Consider the following 20154-nt stretch of genomic DNA (forward strand, 5'->3'; position numbering starts at 1 on the left):
CTCTCTCTCTCTCTCTCTCTCTCTCTCTCTCTCTCTCTCTCTCTCCTGATTGGCTCTGGGGCCAGATGAAGACCAGAGGGCCAGAGAGACGGCCCATCATACAGACACAGGTGGCTTGAGACTGCGCCGCGCTGTCTGATGAGTGGCTGACTGACGGCTACCAGCGGAGCAGGCGCGCCTCGGCCCATCAGCAGACGCGACACCAGCGCCAGTCTGCAGCACCGACCAGCAGCCAGCAGGACCAGCTGAGCAGACGCATCGCCGGACTGCTCTCCCTCTCTCCCTCTCTCCCTCTCCCCCTCTCCCTCTCTCCCTCTCCCTCCGTGTCGCCATCCTGCCAGAACACTGATGGGAGGATGTGTATTGTTGTCAGCGTGGCAAAACTGCGTCGCCATGAACTGTCATGTGCTGTCAATATTTACCCTGATTTGAGTAGCCTTGTTAGGCCGTCATCTGACAGCGACTCATCTGATTGCGGATTTATTCAGATGTGGCATATAGGCGGGGGAGGGGGGATCCATGGGAACTTTGCTTCAGTGCTTCTGTGAAAACATTGGAATATATTGGAGCTTGCATGTAAAACACATTTACTGCCAAATATCACCCTGACACTGTTTTGTTCGGGGAAGGGAGAAGGGGGGCAAAATAACAGTAATTTCAAAAGGAGGTGACTGATGTGTCACAGTGGATAATAAGATGGCTGTGTGTGGGGGTCGTTCTGCTGTCAGTGGGCAGACAACTCAGTCAGCGTTTCGTGCATTCATTTAGAACAGACCCTTAAAAGTCGCCTAAGTGCAGCTAAATCCACAGTATCCGTTTCCTATCTTTCTCTGAGAAGCCCCTCCCCCAAATCCATCCTTTTATGCCCCCACACCAAGCCAGGTCTTCAATTTAATTCCTCAGCTGTGGCCAGCTTGAAATATTATCCAAGAAATGAGATCCGTGACCCTGAATACAGAGTCGTGAAGCGCACGGGGAGCCGGATGGAGACATGGCCTGATTCCGTGGCTAAGAGGCATGCCTTTGCGGGAGGGGAGGGGGGGAGTTGACGAGGAGGCTTGGATCCCTTCCCCAAGTGGCATGGCTAAATATTTGTCCTCCACCACTTGGCTGTCTAGACACTTCCACTCAGCCCCCCCCCCCCCCTCGTCCCATCACTCCTCTGCACAGAAGCGGCAAGAGCTGGCACAGTCGTCCAGGCAGGGCGCCAAGCAGCTCCCCGACAAAAAAAAAAAGTTTCTCCGCGCTGCCAGAGGTCACGGAAGTTCAACAACCTGGAAAGAAAGGGCTACGCATTTTTAAAAACCTCTGGGCCACCATTTGGGGAGTCGCGCGCACTCTGAGTGAGGGAACAGGATGAGAGAGAGAGAGAGAGAGAGAGAGAGAGAGAGAGAGAGGGAAAAAAACACTGTCAAATGGTCTTTGTGCTTCAGGATGATTTGGAGAAGGGAACCGTCAGAACTCGACGAGCGGTCTCTCCGCGGACGTCTCCGCGTCAGTGTTCCATATTCATTACCTTCTTTCCACATCCGCGTGGCCGGGTTTTAATTGCCTACGATTCAGACTTAAAAAGGCGAGATGAGCGGGAGTGAAAGCGCCGTGCCTCCTGAGAGGGAGATGTGGGAAGTCCACCACCAGCACACTCAAACCTGATAGATGCATTAAGTCCTAATAAGAGCCCTCATTATCCCTAATCAGATTGTTCCTTCTGCTATCAGCTCAAGTTGATTTTTTTTTTTTTTTTGGGAGCTCCAGCAAAACTGACGAACCAGCATGCATTGCTGCTGTGACGCCACTGAAGTTTGAATCCCGGTCCATGAAGTCAAACGAAACCTCTTTAATTGAGTGACTCCTCTTTATCCGTCGATGGAGTCACACATGTCGGTAACTTCAGACTACAAATGAACAAGAACCAGCTTTTTGACTTCAACACCACCGACTCATATCTTCACTTGTGATTGAACTTTTTAAATTGACATTAAATAGATCCTATGAAACTGCCCGCTAACCCTGGTCATGATGTCTGGAAGGAGAGTTTATCAAATGTATATTTATTTTAGGGGGGGGGGGGCTTTGAGCACCACAAGCATAGCCCTAAAAAGGTTAATATAACAATATCTGAGACACATTTTCTGCAGAACAAGTACTCTTACGCTTACAAATGCATTAAGCTATTAATACTTCTGTACATGAGCAGGACTGTAAACATAGTACTTCCACACTGTGGTTTGTGTACTTCTACTTTGATAAAGGACCCGAGCACTTCTTCCACCACTGAATGCTGTTAACAATCATGCTTCCATTTCCAAAGGTCTGGGGAGCAATAAACAACGGCAACATGAAGTCGGCGAGCCGTTCACACTGTAAATGTGGTGAGACAATCTCTGGCAACCAAGGTTTGGTATCCTCTAATGTTGTGTTGCAGAATCAATAAGCAATCAGCAATGTTTAATAACGGCAAACTGACACTGATGGATGGACAGGAGGAGTCAAACATTACTTAAGACCACAGACTTTACTGGCTTTCTCTCTCTTATTAGGCTACTTCTCTCTGCTAACCACAGAAATATGGAGTTTGTTTGTCTGTCAGTGTGTGTCAGTGTGTGGAGTGTGTGTGTGTGTGTGGGGAGGCAAAAGAAGAGTCAGAGTGTGTGTACAGTACGTATCTGTGTGAGAGAGACGGAGCTGTTCGAAGAGAATCAAAATAGAAGAATGTGTTTATAGCGAACAATAACGAATGCAACACCATGCATTAATATTGTTAGAATTATTATGTTGTGTGGCTGTCGTATAGTTACCGTCACTTGTCCCTCGCCTGGTGTCCGTCCTGTCCCACAGGTCAGATAAAACATTTCACCATGAATACCATTCAGTGACACTAATTTGATTTCACTCGTCGTTATCTCCTACAGTGAACCGGTATATATGTATATACATGTATATGTGAATTCAGGCCTCACACACCAACCACACTAGTCAACAGGCGGCTTATTCAAAAGAACTGCCAGCGTTGTTTTTAATGTCGGAGCCACCGTGTGATGAGGCAGCAAACTGCTCGAGAAGATGAGGAAACATGCCTGTTACACATGCTGCTTTTCCTTTGCTCTGCACCGCCGCCTGGTCGTTCCGGGCTCTGGTGGTTATATTCTGTCACATTAACGTTGGGATAGAGGATATGTTGACAGAGAGAGGACATTGCACATTGAGACTGGAGGGCTTTTCTAAGGCTGGTGGCAGTGGGACATGAAGACAAGCGTGTATATGTGTGTGTGTGTGTGTGTGTAGAAGGAAAAGGTTGCCTGTGGAGCAGAGCATGTGGATGCCCACCCACTCAGCAGCCTCGCGGCCCTCGTCATTTCGCATCAATCCACAGCCCCTCAATATAAATAGGACAGGCGTCCTAAAGCTATGCAGCGCTAAGAGAGGCAACGGCATTATGCATGGACCCTGGGCCCCTCAGCTTGAAGTATGACAGTACGCCAGCCTGTTGTAGCAGCAGTTTCCCTAAAACTTGCACAGCACTCTGTTAGTAGGGGGAACTATGTTGGCAGTTAATATACGTGATGTTAATGTACTTGTCTTGTACTGCCTATAATAATAACGAGGCTAGCGAGTGCCTACGGACATCAGTGAAACTGCACTTTTGGAAACATACTTTGAACTGTTTTTAGGTTTCTTTTTTTTTTTTTTAAGTTTCGCACACTGTGTGCAACTAACTTCTTCACGGCACTGTGTTGCACTTTCAATGTCATTCATGTCAATCAGCACCTCAAACGTCACGCAAAGCATGCTGGGGGAAATACATTTCCAGCACTACTTTTTTTTTTTCCTATGCGGTATTCAATTCATGGAGAGAATTGATACATAACACGCAGCTGGTTTACAAAGTCTGTCCGTCTAATTTGAAACATCTGCAAAACACCTTTAGCGCCAAAGTAAAAGCACCGAGCACGGCGCACCAAACTTAACAGTCAGATTTCACAATTGGTTTAAGGGTGTTCGACCAAAGTTAGGTTGAATTTTGCCTGTAGAAAGTACAAAGTGGGCTAAATGTGTGTGTGTGTGTGTGTGTGTGTGTGTGTGTGTGTGTGTGTGTATCACGGCTGTAAGGAATTGAAGGTGGTGCTTGAAAATAGAGAGTACAGTTCACGTGGTAGCTTCCCCGTGGCGTCACAGAAACTTCACACTTCATTACTGCAAGGCCAGCGACGTGTGAAGCCATTATGTAGGAGCAGTGGGCAGGGGAGCGAGTGCGTGGGCATGTGTGTGTTCGGGGGTATAACTAAGGGTTGCGGGGGGTGTGTGTGTGTGGCGGGGGTAGAACCCCCCCCCCCCCCCCCCCCCCCCCCCATTTGCTTAAAGTGCTTTCTGGAAGCAGGATCAAGCCATTCACATGGAAACATTGTTTATTGCATTCAAACAGCTGGGAGGTGTTGTCCCAGTGTCAAATGAAAGAGGCCGAACAAACAGCTGGCAGGGCATTTTTTTTCTTGCTCAAAACTACGCTTTAATAAACGGCGTCTGATGCACATGCATGCATCAATTTGCAATGAATCACACACTAAATGAGCTCCAAAGTACTTTCATGCAATTGAATCCAAGAGTTGAGATCCTCCGTCTCTATGTTGAGAAACAAATCCGTGTCCTCTACTTCCACCAAGTGTCCAAAAGCAGAATGTCACACTTTGCTTTTTGCTATTTTTTTGATAGCAGCAAGTCTGTGTGTGTCATCTGTGCCTCCATTTAGCACAGGCAAGATGGAAAAGTTACGATGAATGGTAAAAAAATAAAAACGCACGTGTGTCTCAACTATCTCTTTCACTCAGTGAGACCCATGATGCATTGCAACGAGCCAACTATTTACAATCAAACCAATTCACCTTCAAAGACGTCGTCCTCTTACTGGAATGGTCGACGCAAATCTTTTCTCAGCATTTCGATAGGCTGTGTGACTGCCAGCTGAATTACAAAAAAAAAAGAATAGCTGATCATTTTGAAATCATGCCCGGTGCGCAAAGCCTACGAGCAAGTGCACAAGCACCTTCTGTTAACTGCGGGACAATCGGGAAAAAACATTTTCAATCAAGAACTTTTTTTGGGATTTGTGGCAGTATCCCAGGGCACTTTCTGTGACTGCCAACAATGAGCATTTAGCTCTGATTGAAATGTTGGCCGCTGATATTGATCTAGCAAGCCAGAATAGCAGCAGGACGACGTTATCGCAGTCATTCTCATTCAAATCGACAGCTGACAAGACCTGTGTTCATATGGTTCATAGACAATGTAGCGTATACGTTACACAGGGGGCAAAGCAGGTACCAAGGTGATGGGAGACAGGTAGAAATCACTGTGAGGCAACAGGAAGATGTGGGTATATGTGGTCATTTTGTAAAGAGACAGCTTGATACATTGGAATCAATACAGAGTGAAGAGACAGAATTTACAATCTACCTGTGAAGGCATCCCAGTGGAAACATTGGGAATGGACATAGTAAGGCCAATATATTTGTATTTCAAGATGTGCGGTAGCGTCAGATGAGATGTACTGGAGACAGAAGCAGTCAGATGACGGGCATTACAATAGTTCTTAATTAGCTCATCAATATGTTGTAGTTCATTTTGGACGCTATTTGAATGTGATAATAACCTACAAACTTTAAGACTGAAAGGGTATCCGTTAAATTAAAGAAATGTGACTCATACTGATTGAATTGACACAGAAATGCCATTTTTTAAACACGACCTAACTGTTTTTGAGTGAGTCATGACCTTTTAAAAGTAAAATAAAGTGTGTTGTATAAATATATCAACTGATGACAGTGGTGGGCCATCAGGGCCTGCAAGGCCTTCTCTGCTGGCCTAAACAGAATCACAAAGTTATAGCTATTTTATAATTTACTTAAATACACTACATGTATTATAATTTATAAAAATATTTTTCCCATTATCTTATTTTCTCAATGCACAGCTACTGTCTTCCTCAGTTGCTCTGCTTCCAGTGCAGCTTGTTTTAAGTAGAGCTTTTATACAATCAGATTTCACCTCTGTGTCTCTAGGTAAGAACAGAGGCCCGAGGCCTGCAGACTCTCAAGTGCATCCATGTGCAGTTTAAGTGAATGGGGACGATATTGTTGATTGTCATAGTGTTCAACCAATCAGATCTTTAGTTTGACATGTTGGGCGTATTCTTTGACATGTCAGAGCCTTCTAGCTGGCTTAGCCATACATGATTGATCAGTGGGCTAGCCTGACGTGTTGGGTGGTGACAATCCCAAAATCTGCTGCCTCTGTGGAGTGGACATTTTTAGCCCTCAAACGCATTAAAACCTATTCAAGAAATACAACTGGGGAGGCTTGACTGTCTTCACTGGCGTCCATGAATCGAGAAGGACTTCTTACTGGAACTAAAACGCACGGATGTACTGAAGAACAGTGAGATTAAACTCTTTATTAACAAAGAAAGGAGGATGCACTTTGTCTTTAAATAGTGAACAGTAGCTCTGGTAAGTTAAATGCATTTGTTTTTACATCTGCAGTAGCTTTAATATGCTTGTTTATATATTATTATTTGTACAACTTGTTTTTAATGAAGATTTTTGTTTGGTTTAATATGTGAGAGGAACCATTGTTACGTCCAATGTTGCTCTGGGGACATATTTAGCAGGTGCCAGTGCTGCCAACTTGGCGACTCTCTCGCTAAATCTGGCGACTTTCCAAACCCTCATGGCGACTTTTTTTTGTCAAAAGCTACTAGTGACAAATCTAGCGACTTGTTCTGGTGTTGTTGGAGAATTTTGTGGTGTTTTGACTCGTGAAAGCACGTACGCTCTGCACTGTCGTGAACGAGCAGCGGGAGCTGCCGTGAGCCCCTCCGCCGCCCCAAAGCACACAGGCGCAGCAGTCCCAGCTGCAGTCAGAGCAGACTATCTACAGGTGTTGGCTTCATTTTGACACGAAACTAATAATAACCGTAGCTGTGTTTCAGCTGCAGGACAGCAGTGAAGGCCCAGGTATAAAATGCACGGCCCGCCACTGACTGATGACATGCTTGTAGAAAGTAAAGTTTCAGAAATGCCCGCAATAGAAACAGTAACATGTTTCACTGGTTAGCTAATTAACTTAAATGCGTTACTTACAGAGCTTTTGGCACATGTTGGCACTTGACAACTACCAGTACTTTGTAAATATACTAAATACATAAACGGCTACATTTGTATTCCAGCGTATTACAAAATTACTGCCACCATCATTCGGTTACCTAGACGGTTGCCTTTCCGTTTGTACGAAAAACAGCTGAATTATCAAACGCCTGCAGTTTTCGACAGGCAATAGGAAAGGACAGCCCTGCACCGCCGAAAGACCCCAGAGGGCCAAGATGGCTGCGCCCGTGTCAAACACCGGGGAGTTTGAAAGCTGGCTAAATGATCGGCTAGACTCGCTAGAAGTGGACCGTGAGGTGTACGGGGTGTATATTTTAGGGGTCCTGCAAGAAGAGGAGAGTGACGAGGAGAAGGAAGACGCGCTTCAAGGAATCCTATCCGCATTTCTGGTGAGTATTCAAAGCGGCGTGTCCCGCTCGGCACAGCGAGGCTGCGCTCTCTCATTTGTTGCTGTCCGTCTCGCCTGCCCGGGCGGTGCCAAGACACAGCGCTGATGTCAGCGGCTGTTTATGGAACGAAATGTCGACGGTAGACGCGACAGTGTTTCTTTAGCTAAGGTCCAGACACCACAGGCGGTGGTGTGAACGCTTCTCTCCTGCCACGTAGAAGCCAATCAAACAACACGTGACACGGTTCCTTAAGATGTTTGTAGTAGTTATATTCTGTATACTATGCACTAGCCGTATACGTGTATGTGTGGCGAGCTTTGGCTTGCTGTCAGTCTACCAGAGTTCACATAATGTAAACTATCTATGTGTTATTTAAAGATCCTTATGCTGTGTTGGCAGCCATGCTAAATGCCGCCTCTGTCTCAACCTCTGCAAGATAACCCAGATATGGGATCCCAGCACCACTATATGAGTCATGTGCTGGCTGTGAATGGAGCCAATGGGTGCTGCTGTCACCTCACACTACCTCAATAACGGGCTGTGTTGAGTTTGACGCTTGGCCACGAGCAGCCTTGTTGGATGAGGCTACTGCTGAGTGTATGCAATGACCTGTTGGTACTAAAACTGTTCTTGGTCTTCTGTATGCAGGAGGAGGACAACGCGGAAGATGTCTGCAAACAGATCATCAAGCAGTGGACAGATTGGCGCAACAGATCAGCAGCCAAAAGTGACGAAGATGGTATGTATTGCGTCTTTGATTTATCCACATTCCCAATCTCATTGAAGCATAAGGTCTCACACAGTGCAGTTTATAATAATGCAACTGTAAATTACTGAAGATGTGATTATAACGTAAGACATAATCTGGCAACAGTGCGGTCCAAACTGGCACAGAGAGTTGTAGAGTAATATATGAGAAGTCATCTAAAAAAAAAAAAAAAATGTCAAAAGTCCAAAATAAAGCCAGGAGGCTCGCCAACTCTTTTAAATCTCGACTAAACAGAGCGAAGACAGCTGGCTACCGAGTCCTTCGTCAATAGCAGTTAAACACACAGAGGGATTTAAATCCTTCGCTCTGAGTCTGGAGCAGAGTGCACAAAGACGCGTTGGTCTCACACAGAGAGAAACATTTCCTAGGAAAAAAAAAAAACTGTTCCTGAGACTGTAGAAAGTTTTTTTTCTTTTTTTTTTTTTTTTGTGATCTGATGCCAAAAAGTAGTTTCCACTAAGTTTGTTTTGTCAGCGTTATTACTGGAAAGAGATTGTTTACTGTGTACGTAACCATAAGGACGCCTTGAAGCTCAGATGGCGGCCCCAGCGGCTCCTTCTGTTAATGTGCCGTCATATTGACAGGGAAAAGCAGTTATCTTTGTTGTTGTTGTTGTTGCAAGTGAAGCTACGCGTTATTGTGGTTTATTTATGGCCTGTCTTCTCTCTCTCTCCTGCAGCCGAGGTCCAGGCCATCGCCAGCATGATCGAAAAACAAGCTCAGATTGTGGTGAAGCACAAGGAGGTGTCGGAGGAGTCGAAGAAAAGGAAAGAAGCCGTCCTCGCTCAATACGCCAACGTAACGGACGGAGAGGAATATCCTTTATTTTACAAGCTGTCAAGTTTCACTCTTATAACAAATATTTCTTTGACCACCCAGAGAGTTTGATCTGCGTCCAGGTTTTTATGTCTCACCTAGTGAACGTTTCCTTCAGACATGATCCCTAAGGTGTCAGTTCCTTCCTTGACTAAAAAGCACTGAAGCTGAAGAAGAGGAGCCAACAACCTTCACTCCAAATGATAAATGTATCCTTTTTTTTAAAAAAACCTGTTGATATACAACCACATGGAATGCAGTGTCACTAATTGCAATATGAATGGATAATGCAACAGATGCATGACGCACTGCTCCTGTCGTTTACACCTCCGTGCCATAGTGGTGATAAATTAGCTTTTTGGCTTCTTTTGGCTCTCCTTGACTGAAATGCGTCAGCCCTGTTTAAGAACACAAACGTGGAGGAGGTGCTGAGCAGACAGAGGCAGAAGCGGGACCAGGCCCGCGACGACTCTCAGAAGAAGAAGGAAGGCGACAAGATGCAGCGGGAGAAGGACAAGCTGGCCAAACAAGACCGCAAGGAGAAGGAGAAGAAGCGCACGCAGAAAGGGGAGCGCAAGAGATAAGAGGAAGGACACTTTGTGCGTGGAAAAGGTTTTTTGTTGTGCGACAAAGATGAAATTGCCTCTTTTTTTTTTTTTTTTTTTTTAGCTGACATTCATCAGACCCTCTTGTGTTGATTACTCTCTCTCTCTCTTAATGTGTGTAAAGAACAATGTACTGCTTATTGTGCAGGTCCAAAGCTAACAGTGTTTATATGATGACGTCGTGTGAAGCATGCTTTGGCGAAGCTTTTGATACAGTTAACCCTGAAATGATCAAAGTGTGCACTTGAATTGGATGGATGAAGGTAGAAGCGGAGGAATGCCCGTAGAGCGACCCCGGTCCAGTTTCCTCTGTTTCCTTCTGCACAAATAAAGGCGAGGTCATAATTTTCACACTTTGGGTTTTACTTTTACCGTCTATGCATTTATGTCTTGAGAATAAAAACAAAGGAGCGGTCGCTAGATTATACCTCAAATGTATCATGTTTGTCACGAGGGCCGTCTTTTGAAATGAATAATAAAAAACGTTTTTCAGCCGTTTGGATCGCTTTATTTTAAAAGTTTCCTTTTTACAGAACAGGTGACACAAAGAAGAACGACATGAACGTTAAAATGAGGGCGTGGAACAACTCGCACAGTCAGGGAATAAGACCAGAGGAGTGCTCCTCCACAGATACAAGCTTTAGTCCCAAACTGACAAACTGTCACAATGATGAGAATAATATTTGATAAGACCTGAAAATTATGGAAAGTGTGATTAATACGTTTCAGTTTAAAACGCTAAACTCTTAAAAGTTTCAGTATATTTTGTTACAGATACTATTTTTATTTATTTATTTTTTTTACCAAATGTCGGACAAAACAGAAGAAAGAAGAAATTAATTGGAACAACATTTTATAATTTAGCAAGTCAATATTAAACTACTGCTGGAGAGCGGATCTTCGAAGTCTTACCAGCACACAGAGAATCATCTTTTAACTTAGCTGTGTTACATTCCACTGATGGGAATAATACATTAATACATTTCAATTTAAAACATGGAACACTTCCTCCTGAAGTTCAAACTTCACCAAATTGCAGATAAATAAGATATATTTTCTGATTACAGCATGTTGCGATTACGTAATAAAAAACCGAAGCTGCCGAAATTAATTGGACATTTTTTTGAATATTTAGCATGTTTGTTTTAAACTACTGCCCTTATGATTGATTTATTGCTTGGGGGGGATACTCAGAACTGAGGTTCTATTACATTCCAATAAATAAGTAAAACAGGAGAATTCACTGAAATCTTCCTCATAAATAGTGCCTTAAAACACAATGGTGATGGAGCACATTCACGTTAATTTGAAACGGACACTAATTCAATGAAAACGTAAACGAAGACGCAGCGGGACAAATTACATTTCATGCAATTCCCGCACAACAAAAGTTAGCCCAACTGATGCTCCCGGGTGCCAAAAAACTGCAGCCATCATCAAGCTCATATTCTGCAGTGATCACTGTGTTGCAGGTAACATTAGTCGTTTTTTATATATCGATGGGAAATGTGTAATCAGGGCATTCTGGATTGGTTGTAACTTAATCAAGCCCTTTAGCTCATGCTCGTAGCACTGCTAGGGTGGGGCCTCCCTGTCCGCGCGGTGGTCCTGCCTCTCGGTGGGTTTCAGCAGCATCATCTGGAGAGTGGACCACAGGGCCATGCGCACCCTTCTCGTGGTGGCAGCGAGGTCCTTCAGTGCGACAGCCAACAACAGCGTGTCTACGGGAAAACAGAATGCGAGTTACAACCGGCAGCGTGAGAGAGAGAGAGAGAGAGAGAGAGATTACCTCTATCCTCTGAGAAGTGAGCTCTCTGCCGCTGCTGTTTGGACATGCCGGCCATCTCCTCCTTGCGTCTCGCCTGGCAGACGCCAAGCGCCATGTGGTGCCTGTTCAGTGCCGTGTGGATGCTGACGTGGAAGGGAGTGTTGCACAGACTCTCCATTCTATCCAGAAGGCTGGCCACCTGCAACACAATCAACACTATTACGCCCCTCCTTAGTCTTAGAGATGTGTGACATTCTATGTACACGGTGCTTATTAATAACGGCACAGAAATAGATCATTCATCAACAAGACATATGCTGAGACAGACTCCCCCTGTAGATGGCGGTATGGAAGCAATGTAATGGAGGCTGTCTCACCCTCGCTTGCTCCCTCATCTGATTGACAAGGAGGTGGTCGACTCTCGTGGGATTCGGGGGAGTTTTGGGCAGGTTGGTGTTGGCCGTCGCCGCAGCTCTTTTCCCATAAAATATCTTGGTTAGGATGACCTCTGTCTAGAATAATAATAAATAACAAAAACAAGTGAGAATAACAACACAAAACCTTTTACAAAATATATTTTTTATACTTTATAAAGTCAATAATGAACCGAATACCTAATAAGCTAACAGAAATGAATATATAAATAAATAAATCAGATTTGGAAAGCATACCCTCTTCCTGTCCTTCTCCAAGACCCTCAACTGCTCGTCGCAGTCGTCCAGGTAGAAGTAGAGCTGGATCACCGCTCCTCCTGGATTCATCCCCATGGACGTTGTCCCGGCGGAGGCCATGCCGTGATAAGTGCTCTCTCCTCTGCAGGCCAACATGTTGCCGACGTAGGAGTTGAACACCGCAGACTCGTTGGCGGAGATTACGTCGCCCGCGGCGTCCATGCCATAGGGCAGCGTGGACCTGCAGCTGAAGTTGGGGGGGGCGTTGGAGTACCTCCTGGGGTCATTCGCGGCGTACATGTAAGGCATGAGCGGCTGTGTGTTTTCTCCATCGAATCTGTGAGACTGCATGCTCGCCAGGTGGTCGTGGTTCAGGTTTTGGGAGAGCGCCTGTCTCTTATCTCCGGCTCTCGTGTTAGTGTTGGCCGGCGGTCTCGCGGAGAAGCCTTCTCCTAGAAAGCCAGACATGTGCATCCTCTTCTTCTCCCTCTGCACCTGTGGCCTGGGCTTGCTCTGCATCAGGCCCTGCTGGCTCATGCCCGAGTTAAGGGGGAGCGAGGCGTTCTCTCTGTGCACGGTCATGTTGCTCTGGTATTGATTCGCATGGTGTAAAGGTGCAGTGAACGGCTTGGGGGAATGGTAGTACTCCGTGTTTTGCGGGTCTTGAAAGGCGTCGTGCTGAAACGCTTGTCTCCTCGCTTCTCTGTTTCTTTCTATCCCAAATTCTCCCGCCAGCTGTTTTTGGGTGTGCATTGCGGGAGTGCTTTGCGCTGACACGCCGGGACTGCCGATCTTCCATTGCTCAAACATGGCGTCCTCATGCGGCATGCCCGCCGTCTGCCTGTGGACGTTGGGGAAGTCTCCGGCGCGTAAGCCGCCGTGCTCACCGTCCATGAAGGACTGAAAGCTGCTGACCAGCTGGTTGATGTCTTGTGGCCCGTACTGCTCGTTGCTGACGCTCTGGACGTACTGGTCTTCATAATAAGGACGAAAGCGCGGGCTGTTCATTTCGCTTTGAGGTCTAAAGACGTTACTGAGGTCAGGTAAATTATTAACGGGCTGACTGCTCCCCCTGTCTCTCTCTGCTAGCATGTTGTCGTACCTGCGTCGCGGTGCCTGTGGCGAATAGGTGTTTCCCGTGTTAGGCATCGACAGACCCGGTGGCGGCTTCTGAGGACGGAGGGCGTAGGCGTCCTGGTCTCCGTTGGGCAAATTCAAAAGCCACGGTTGATTGGTGGAAAGGTCGTTGGACTGCTGGTGAAACTCTTTGACTTCTGGCTGTCCCTGTGCTTTACTTAGCGTCTCACGGGACATGTAGTTTGGAGGGAAGGTCGGGTGATGCTGCGTTTTAGCCTCCGATTGAAAATACTGGAGCAGCTCTTCTCTCAATGTCTTCGGAGACCAGACAGGGTTACATGTCGGTAGGTTCCTAAAAGTAGTGTAAAGGACTCCCTTTAATGTCAGAGTTTATAAAACGTCTTCAGCATTTATTAAATATATAGATATTTGTTTTAATTAAAAGCCCAACCCTACAATGTGAAGACCTTACACCATGACATACCCTTCACTGTAGTAGCTGTCCTGTGAATCTGCTTCATCCAAAATATTGGACACTAGACCCTGTAGATCCGTCTCCCCTTCACAGTCAGCACTCTCAGCGGGTTTCCTGCAAGGAAAACACAACATGTCTCTAGAAATTGCACTCCATCTTTTCTTTATGGCTGAGAATGTGTTCTTCTTCCATAACAACACACCCACCCAGTATTTAACATTTAACTACCTCTGAACAACAGAATAAAATCCCAAAACCTGTTGCGATTAGGAGGAATAGCAGTGTGATCGCAGAGATGAATGGTCAGTTAAATCGGACATAGTTAGGACTGAGTACCTGATTATAATGTTGCTCTGGGCACAGTTGATAAGGCCGTAGGGATCATCGTGAGCTGTGTGAGACCAGGGCGGGTAGGGCGCTGCGTTCTGCTCCTGTAGGGAGACACTGGGGATGGCAACGAAGGGCAACTCAACGCTGCCATTGTTTACACTGGTCTGAAAGAGAGAGAAGCGACGGTTAATCGATCTGAAGCTCACCTGAAAAAGAGAAGGAAAATAACCTGACTACTGTATTTCTCTCCCTCACACAGAGCAGATTGATGGAAATTTAAAGAAGCTTTAAAATGATTTACAATGCTGCTGAGACTCGATAAACCAACAAAAACGAGACAGTTAACGCTGAAATTAATAGATTAATAAATGGCAGATTTGCTCAGACATAACAAGTCAGTAGTATCAGTAGTCTAGTAGTTAATAACCTCATAATAAACCGCTAACACATGTGTATGGCTATAGCAAATATGACGTGACACAAAAATAAATCCCATAGCTTTATGAAGCTAAAATGACATCTTACCTGGCGTTGGTATGAGGGAAACAGTGAATTGGCAAATGTGCTCTGATGTCCGTCAAAAGCCATCCTGAACTCCCTTGAACTTGGACCGATTCTTTACTCCATTAACGTCACTGGTCTGGCAAAGCACAAGAAACTCACTGTTAAAATCTGGTGTGATTATATGCGACAAAGGCTTGAGATAACATAGAAAGTGTTAGCTAACGGCTATCTGACAGAAAGGACGTCAACTTCGCCATTAGCTTAGCTAACGTTAACTCAACCTAACAGTTAGCACTGCCAGCTAACGCTAGTTAGCTAGCAAGCTCTCGGTCACACGGCTAATTCTGACTAAAATTTCGCCAGCAATCACAACCGCTTCCCTGCTAGTCAAATGTGGTTAACTCGGTCTAAAGAAACCGAGTTAGCGGAGTTAGAATACCGGATTAACCTACCTGAGTAGTTAAGTAACATCAACTTCTGGACTTCAACAGGGTTCTTTACAGTCCGTACATTATCATCAAGGGCTCTCGTGCGTCCCTCAGCTCGCAACCAGAGACCTCGCGACCTGAGCCCACATTGGCTGAGCGCGACCAATTCTATTTTTCACCCAATTAACAACAAGTAGGAGATAAAAGCGCATAGCAACGTGCGGTGTCACCACCCTCCCCCCATGGGCCAGTGGCACAGGTGGTCTTATATAAATATATATATATATAAAGACCACCTGTCGCCTATGCATTTTAGGCAGAAGAAAGTATAATATATATATATATATATATATATATATATATATATTGCATTTTTTTTAAATTACAATACAATGATAATAAATGCACTATTTGCAGTATTTGACGTATAATTTGTTCAATTCAATTCTGTATAGTTTGTTTTTTTCTCCACTTCAGTTCAACTGAAGCAGATTCAGCGCAAATTAAATGTATTTTTACATTTTCACTAATTACTAGTACTAAATAATTACATACATACGATTGATTGATTACTGGATTGTTCAATTTTTAAACGGGATATGAACATGACATGGACGTTGAAGTACGCTAGGTGGGGAAGTCTACCTTCTGCATTTGGGACGTCTAGTCGGGCCCCACAGACTTTATACGCAATCCAGCTGTGGAGCAAAGTTAGAAAATGTTACCAAAAATATGAGCGACATTACCTTCAAAATAAAAGAAAGCGCTCTGCTAAAGTGTTATATGTATTAAACTTAATACGACAATTGCCTTGAAAATGTCATAATATCGATGCTGTCTACCAATAAATATGATTATGATGATCTATATAATTTGTCCTGTATTACAATAAAACATGTACTGTGTTGATGAATGCATTTGATATCATATGACTAGACCATTGTTATTATTAGTAGTAGTTGTAACTTACATACATAAGTTTATCTTGATGACGAAATAAATACATATTATTCATTTTTCTTGTCAAAAACAATCTACAAACATGTCAAATTCGTCATATGTGGTTTTATTTTGAAAGCCATAACCGGAAGTTGTGTTTCTTATTGTTGCCGCCTTGATGTGTTGTGGAACTCAGAGTTGTAGAAAAGAAAAAAAGTCAGCCAGCAGTCCTTTGCGGAGACCAGGGAGCAGCGGTCCGGTCTTCACCTCCGGTTTTTCCACCGTAGTAAGTTACTCTCTCTTAAGAACTACTTGCAGAACTGATGATACACAGTGAGCAAGTGTTTACAGCAAGTTAGATCGGGCTGAAGAAGTTGCTGTGTTAAACTTGGGGAAGATGATTTCTTGGTCTGTTGCCCTCCTGCTGCCTCTGCTGCTATCAGCCCAGTATCAAGGGGACAACGGAATAGTGGTCCCGGAGCACGGGTTCTGTCAGCCGATTTCCATACCTCTGTGCACGGACATAGCCTACAACCAGACCATCATGCCCAATCTGGTGGGCCATTACAACCAGGAGGACGCGGGTCTCGAGGTGCACCAGTTCTACCCTCTCGTGAAGGTGCAGTGCTCGCCGGAGTTGAAATTCTTCCTGTGCTCCATGTACGCGCCCGTGTGCACGGTCCTGGAGAAGGCCATCCCTCCCTGCAGGTCGATCTGCGAGCGAGCCAAGCAGGGCTGCGAGGCTCTCATGAACAAGTTCGGCTTCCAGTGGCCGGACCGCCTGCGCTGCGAGAACTTCCCGGTGCTCGGGGACGGACAGATCTGTGTGGGCCAAAACGATTCCAACGCCGCTACCGTCCCGCCCATCATCCCGGTCCCGGGCACCCACGACCTCACCGACGTCCCCGCGCACGAGAGGCCTTTCCGTTGCCCGCCCGTGCTCAAAGTGCCCCCGTATTTGAATTACAAGTTCCTGGAGGTGAAGGACTGTGCGGCTCCGTGTGAGCCGTCAAGGAGCGGTGGATACATGTTCTTCAGCGACGAGGAGATCCGCTTCTCCCGCATATGGATCCTGGTCTGGTCCGTGCTCTGCTGCGCATCCACCTTGTTCACGGTGACCACCTATTTGGTTGACATGCAGCGCTTCAGGTACCCTGAGCGACCTATCATCTTCCTGTCCGGCTGCTACACCATGGTCTCTGTAGCCTACATAGCCGGCTACTTCCTGGGGGACAAAGTGGTGTGCAACGACAGCTTCAGCCCCGACCGCTACAAGACCATCGTCCAGGGCACCAAGAAGGAGGGCTGCACCATCCTCTTCATGATGCTCTACTTCTTCAGCATGGCCAGCTCCATCTGGTGGGTCATCCTGTCCCTCACCTGGTTCCTGGCGGCAGGCATGAAGTGGGGCCACGAGGCCATCGAGGCGCACTCGCAGTACTTCCACCTGGCGGCCTGGGCGGTGCCGGCCGCCAAGACCATCAGCATCCTTGCCATCGGGCAGATCGAGGGCGACGTGCTCAGCGGCGTCTGCTTCGTCAGCCTGAGCAGCCTGGACCCCCTGCGGGGCTTCGTGTTGGCCCCTCTCTTCATCTACCTCTTCATCGGCACCTCCTTCCTGTTGGCCGGCTTCGTGTCGCTGTTCCGAATCCGCACCATCATGAAGCACGACGGCACCAAGACGGAGAAGCTGGAGCGGCTGATGGTGCGGATCGGGGTGTTCAGCGTGCTCTATACCGTGCCCGCCACCATCGTCATCGCCTGCGTCTTCTACGAGCAGGCCTTCCGCCCCCACTGGGAGCGCAGCTGGGTCAGCCACAACTGCAGGGGCCTGGCCATCCCATGCCCTGCGCAGACGGGGCCCCGCATGACCCCAGACTTCACCGTCTACATGATAAAGTACCTCATGACACTGATAGTGGGTATCACCTCTGGGTTCTGGATCTGGTCTGGAAAGACTCTACAGTCCTGGCATAAGTTTTACACGAGGCTGACAAATGGGAAACAAGGAGAGACCACCGTGTAGAATGAAGGGACATCCGAATGTTGCTGGGACTTATTACCTGTTTTTGTCATGTGATAGGAAGCACGGCGAGTCGCCACAGGTTCTCCCAGCGTTTGTATTCGCCTCAGCTTCACAGCCACGCATGCATGCCAAACTGTGGGGTCAGGGTTTGACAAAAGGGCAAGCTGGATAAACAAGGACTGAGCCGGACTGTCTGAACAAATAACAAGCATGGCTATGGATGCCATGTGCTGAAATGCTCCCCCCCCCTTCTCTTAATAAAGCCACCTCGAGCTCACGTTGAGTGATGATCCAGCAGCCGAGGAAAACTCAAGAGAAATGAGCGGTGCAAGAGCGGCGGTTTATTCTCCCCTGTAAACGTTTCATATCTACTTCAATGAAATTGTAAATTTGTAAAAACATGAAATTATATATTTTGTATTTATAGAAAGTACACACTTCTCCTTGTCTGCCAGTGTACTTTACTTTTGCACTGTAAGAATGCCACATACTGCAGATCTAGACATGCCCCTTTTTAAAGAAATATATAATTTCTGGTTTTGAATTACGTTGTTTTTATGGATTAAAAGAACATTTCAGTCTTTTTCAGAAGCTTTTTCGTTTTAGCCCACTATAAAAACAACAACATGTGCTGAGACAGATATAATCAACTACTCAAATGCTTTGATTTTAATGTCCTTGTTCAATGGGAGAAACTGTGTATTTCTTTACTTTTTCCCTTCCTTATGTTGAGTATTCTTTACAGATTAAATAATATCGTGTTACTTTCTTTGATAACAGAACAACCATGCTGTTTTCTCTGTGGGGGGGGGGGGGGGGTCTTGTTGCACCTGGACATCTGTTGCCTCAGACTGGCAGTAAAATAAATCATTGTCATTCCTAATGGAATCAGACTGTAACCCTCTCTGAAATACGAGGCCTGAGTTTCATACCGAGACAATTGCACACATCTCTCCCGTTATGTGTTCCAATACATTCTGAAATATTTCACGTCCAAGTGTCTTGTGACTGGAAGAAACTGGTGCCCACCTGTAAGAATGCTTCCTCACACATGTCCACCAACATCGCCTCCGAGTGCCAACAAAACAAGAGCCCCTTTTTATGAGCCTGTTGTTGGAGAGGGCCTCGGTTAAACCAACAGGAGTCGTCTGTCGCCCAGGAGGTCCGCGCTGTTGCATAATTGTGAAAAATGTCTTTGGCGAAGGGAAAAACACGGGTGTTCTGTTGTTTTCGGTCGGTGCAGTGCTGCCAAGCTGTTGGAGTTGGAGTGCACCCCCCCCCCCTGAGGAACACGCATGGCTGAAACTGAACCTTTATCTGCGGTGATGTCATGAAGCAGATGGGTGTGTTGGAGAAAGTTTATCCCCTTGCCTCGGAGCGAAGGCTTCGGGGCTGGAGAGGATTGCACGCCCATACATCCTATTGTTACTGCAACGCTTTAGGGGGGGGGCATAATCACTATATTAGGCTGCATCTCTTTAAGTTACTAGTAATTACTGACATGAACACGTGGCAGCTAGCCGTAGCCTAATGTCAGCGCAGCTCGTGGCCTCTTGGACAAGTTGCCGTTTGTCTTTTTTGCATCTTTATCTGGGGTTGAATGAAGAAATGTAATAACAGACAGGTAAGAGGTGGAAGCTGATACTCTGAGAAGAGGGTAGGGAGAGAAAAAAACCCATAAATCTTCCCTCTTACACCCCCTCTGCCTCCACCCTCCTCCCCTCTCTGCTCAGATGATTGGGGAGATGCGAGTGAGTCAGCGGAGCGGCGCTGGGCCTTCGCCTGGTGACAGACAGTCTCCTGTGTGCTGCTCACTTCAAAGCGCCGCCGAAACCTGACTAGCTCCTTGTAAACAGTGCCGCCTGGCCCGAAGGCCCACTTCCTGCGCTTAACTCAGCTTAATGGCTGGCTTGTTTGGCTTTGCACCGGCGCGGAGAGACGAGTGAAGAGCGAGAGGATGAAGACAAGCGGCTTGGGGAGGGGGGGTGGGGGGCGGTAGAGAGAGGGAGATGGTTTTTAGGTGGTTTTTTTTGATGGGGGGGAGGGGTTGGAGAGCGTGATGGAAAATTTGGTTTTATTCGGTTGCTTTTGTCTTTCTCCAAGGGAGGGAAACAACAAAGAAAGAAAAGAGAAGGAGAATCCAAATGAGATGTGTGTGTGTGTGTGTGTGTGTGTGTGTGTGTGTGTGTGTGTGTGT

The 20154-nt window shown here is 46.3% G+C and overlaps 3 protein-coding genes across 3 annotated transcripts; 2 read left to right on the forward strand and 1 right to left on the reverse strand.

The window, feature by feature from the left end:
• The first annotated feature begins 6995 nt into the window (after positions 1-6995).
• ccdc43 (coiled-coil domain containing 43) lies at positions 6996-10232 on the forward strand. Its single transcript, XM_031867946.1, has 5 exons — positions 6996-7549; positions 8198-8288; positions 8998-9133; positions 9297-9343; positions 9531-10232. Exons 1-5 carry the CDS (start codon positions 7376-7378, stop codon positions 9716-9718), a joined length of 636 nt encoding a protein of 211 aa, XP_031723806.1. The 5' UTR covers positions 6996-7375; the 3' UTR covers positions 9719-10232.
• Positions 10233-11314: 1082 nt separating this feature from the next.
• Positions 11315-15672, reverse strand: moto (minamoto). Its single transcript, XM_031867628.1, has 8 exons — positions 15638-15672; positions 14586-14700; positions 14067-14224; positions 13740-13844; positions 12179-13607; positions 11885-12019; positions 11529-11706; positions 11315-11460 (listed from the first exon to the last, which is right to left on the reverse strand). Exons 2-8 carry the CDS (start codon positions 14646-14648, stop codon positions 11315-11317), a joined length of 2214 nt encoding a protein of 737 aa, XP_031723488.1. The 5' UTR covers positions 14649-14700; positions 15638-15672.
• A 481-nt stretch (positions 15673-16153) lies between these two features.
• fzd2 (frizzled class receptor 2) lies at positions 16154-18840 on the forward strand. Its single transcript, XM_031867859.1, has one exon. It carries the CDS (start codon positions 16329-16331, stop codon positions 17955-17957), a length of 1629 nt encoding a protein of 542 aa, XP_031723719.1. The 5' UTR covers positions 16154-16328; the 3' UTR covers positions 17958-18840.
• Positions 18841-20154: the final 1314 nt, after the last annotated feature.

The sequence above is a fragment of the Anarrhichthys ocellatus genome, unplaced genomic scaffold (assembly GCF_004355925.1).
Source record: "Anarrhichthys ocellatus isolate YVR2014 unplaced genomic scaffold, GSC_Weel_1.0 scaffold40, whole genome shotgun sequence".
NCBI lineage: Eukaryota > Metazoa > Chordata > Actinopteri > Perciformes > Anarhichadidae > Anarrhichthys > Anarrhichthys ocellatus.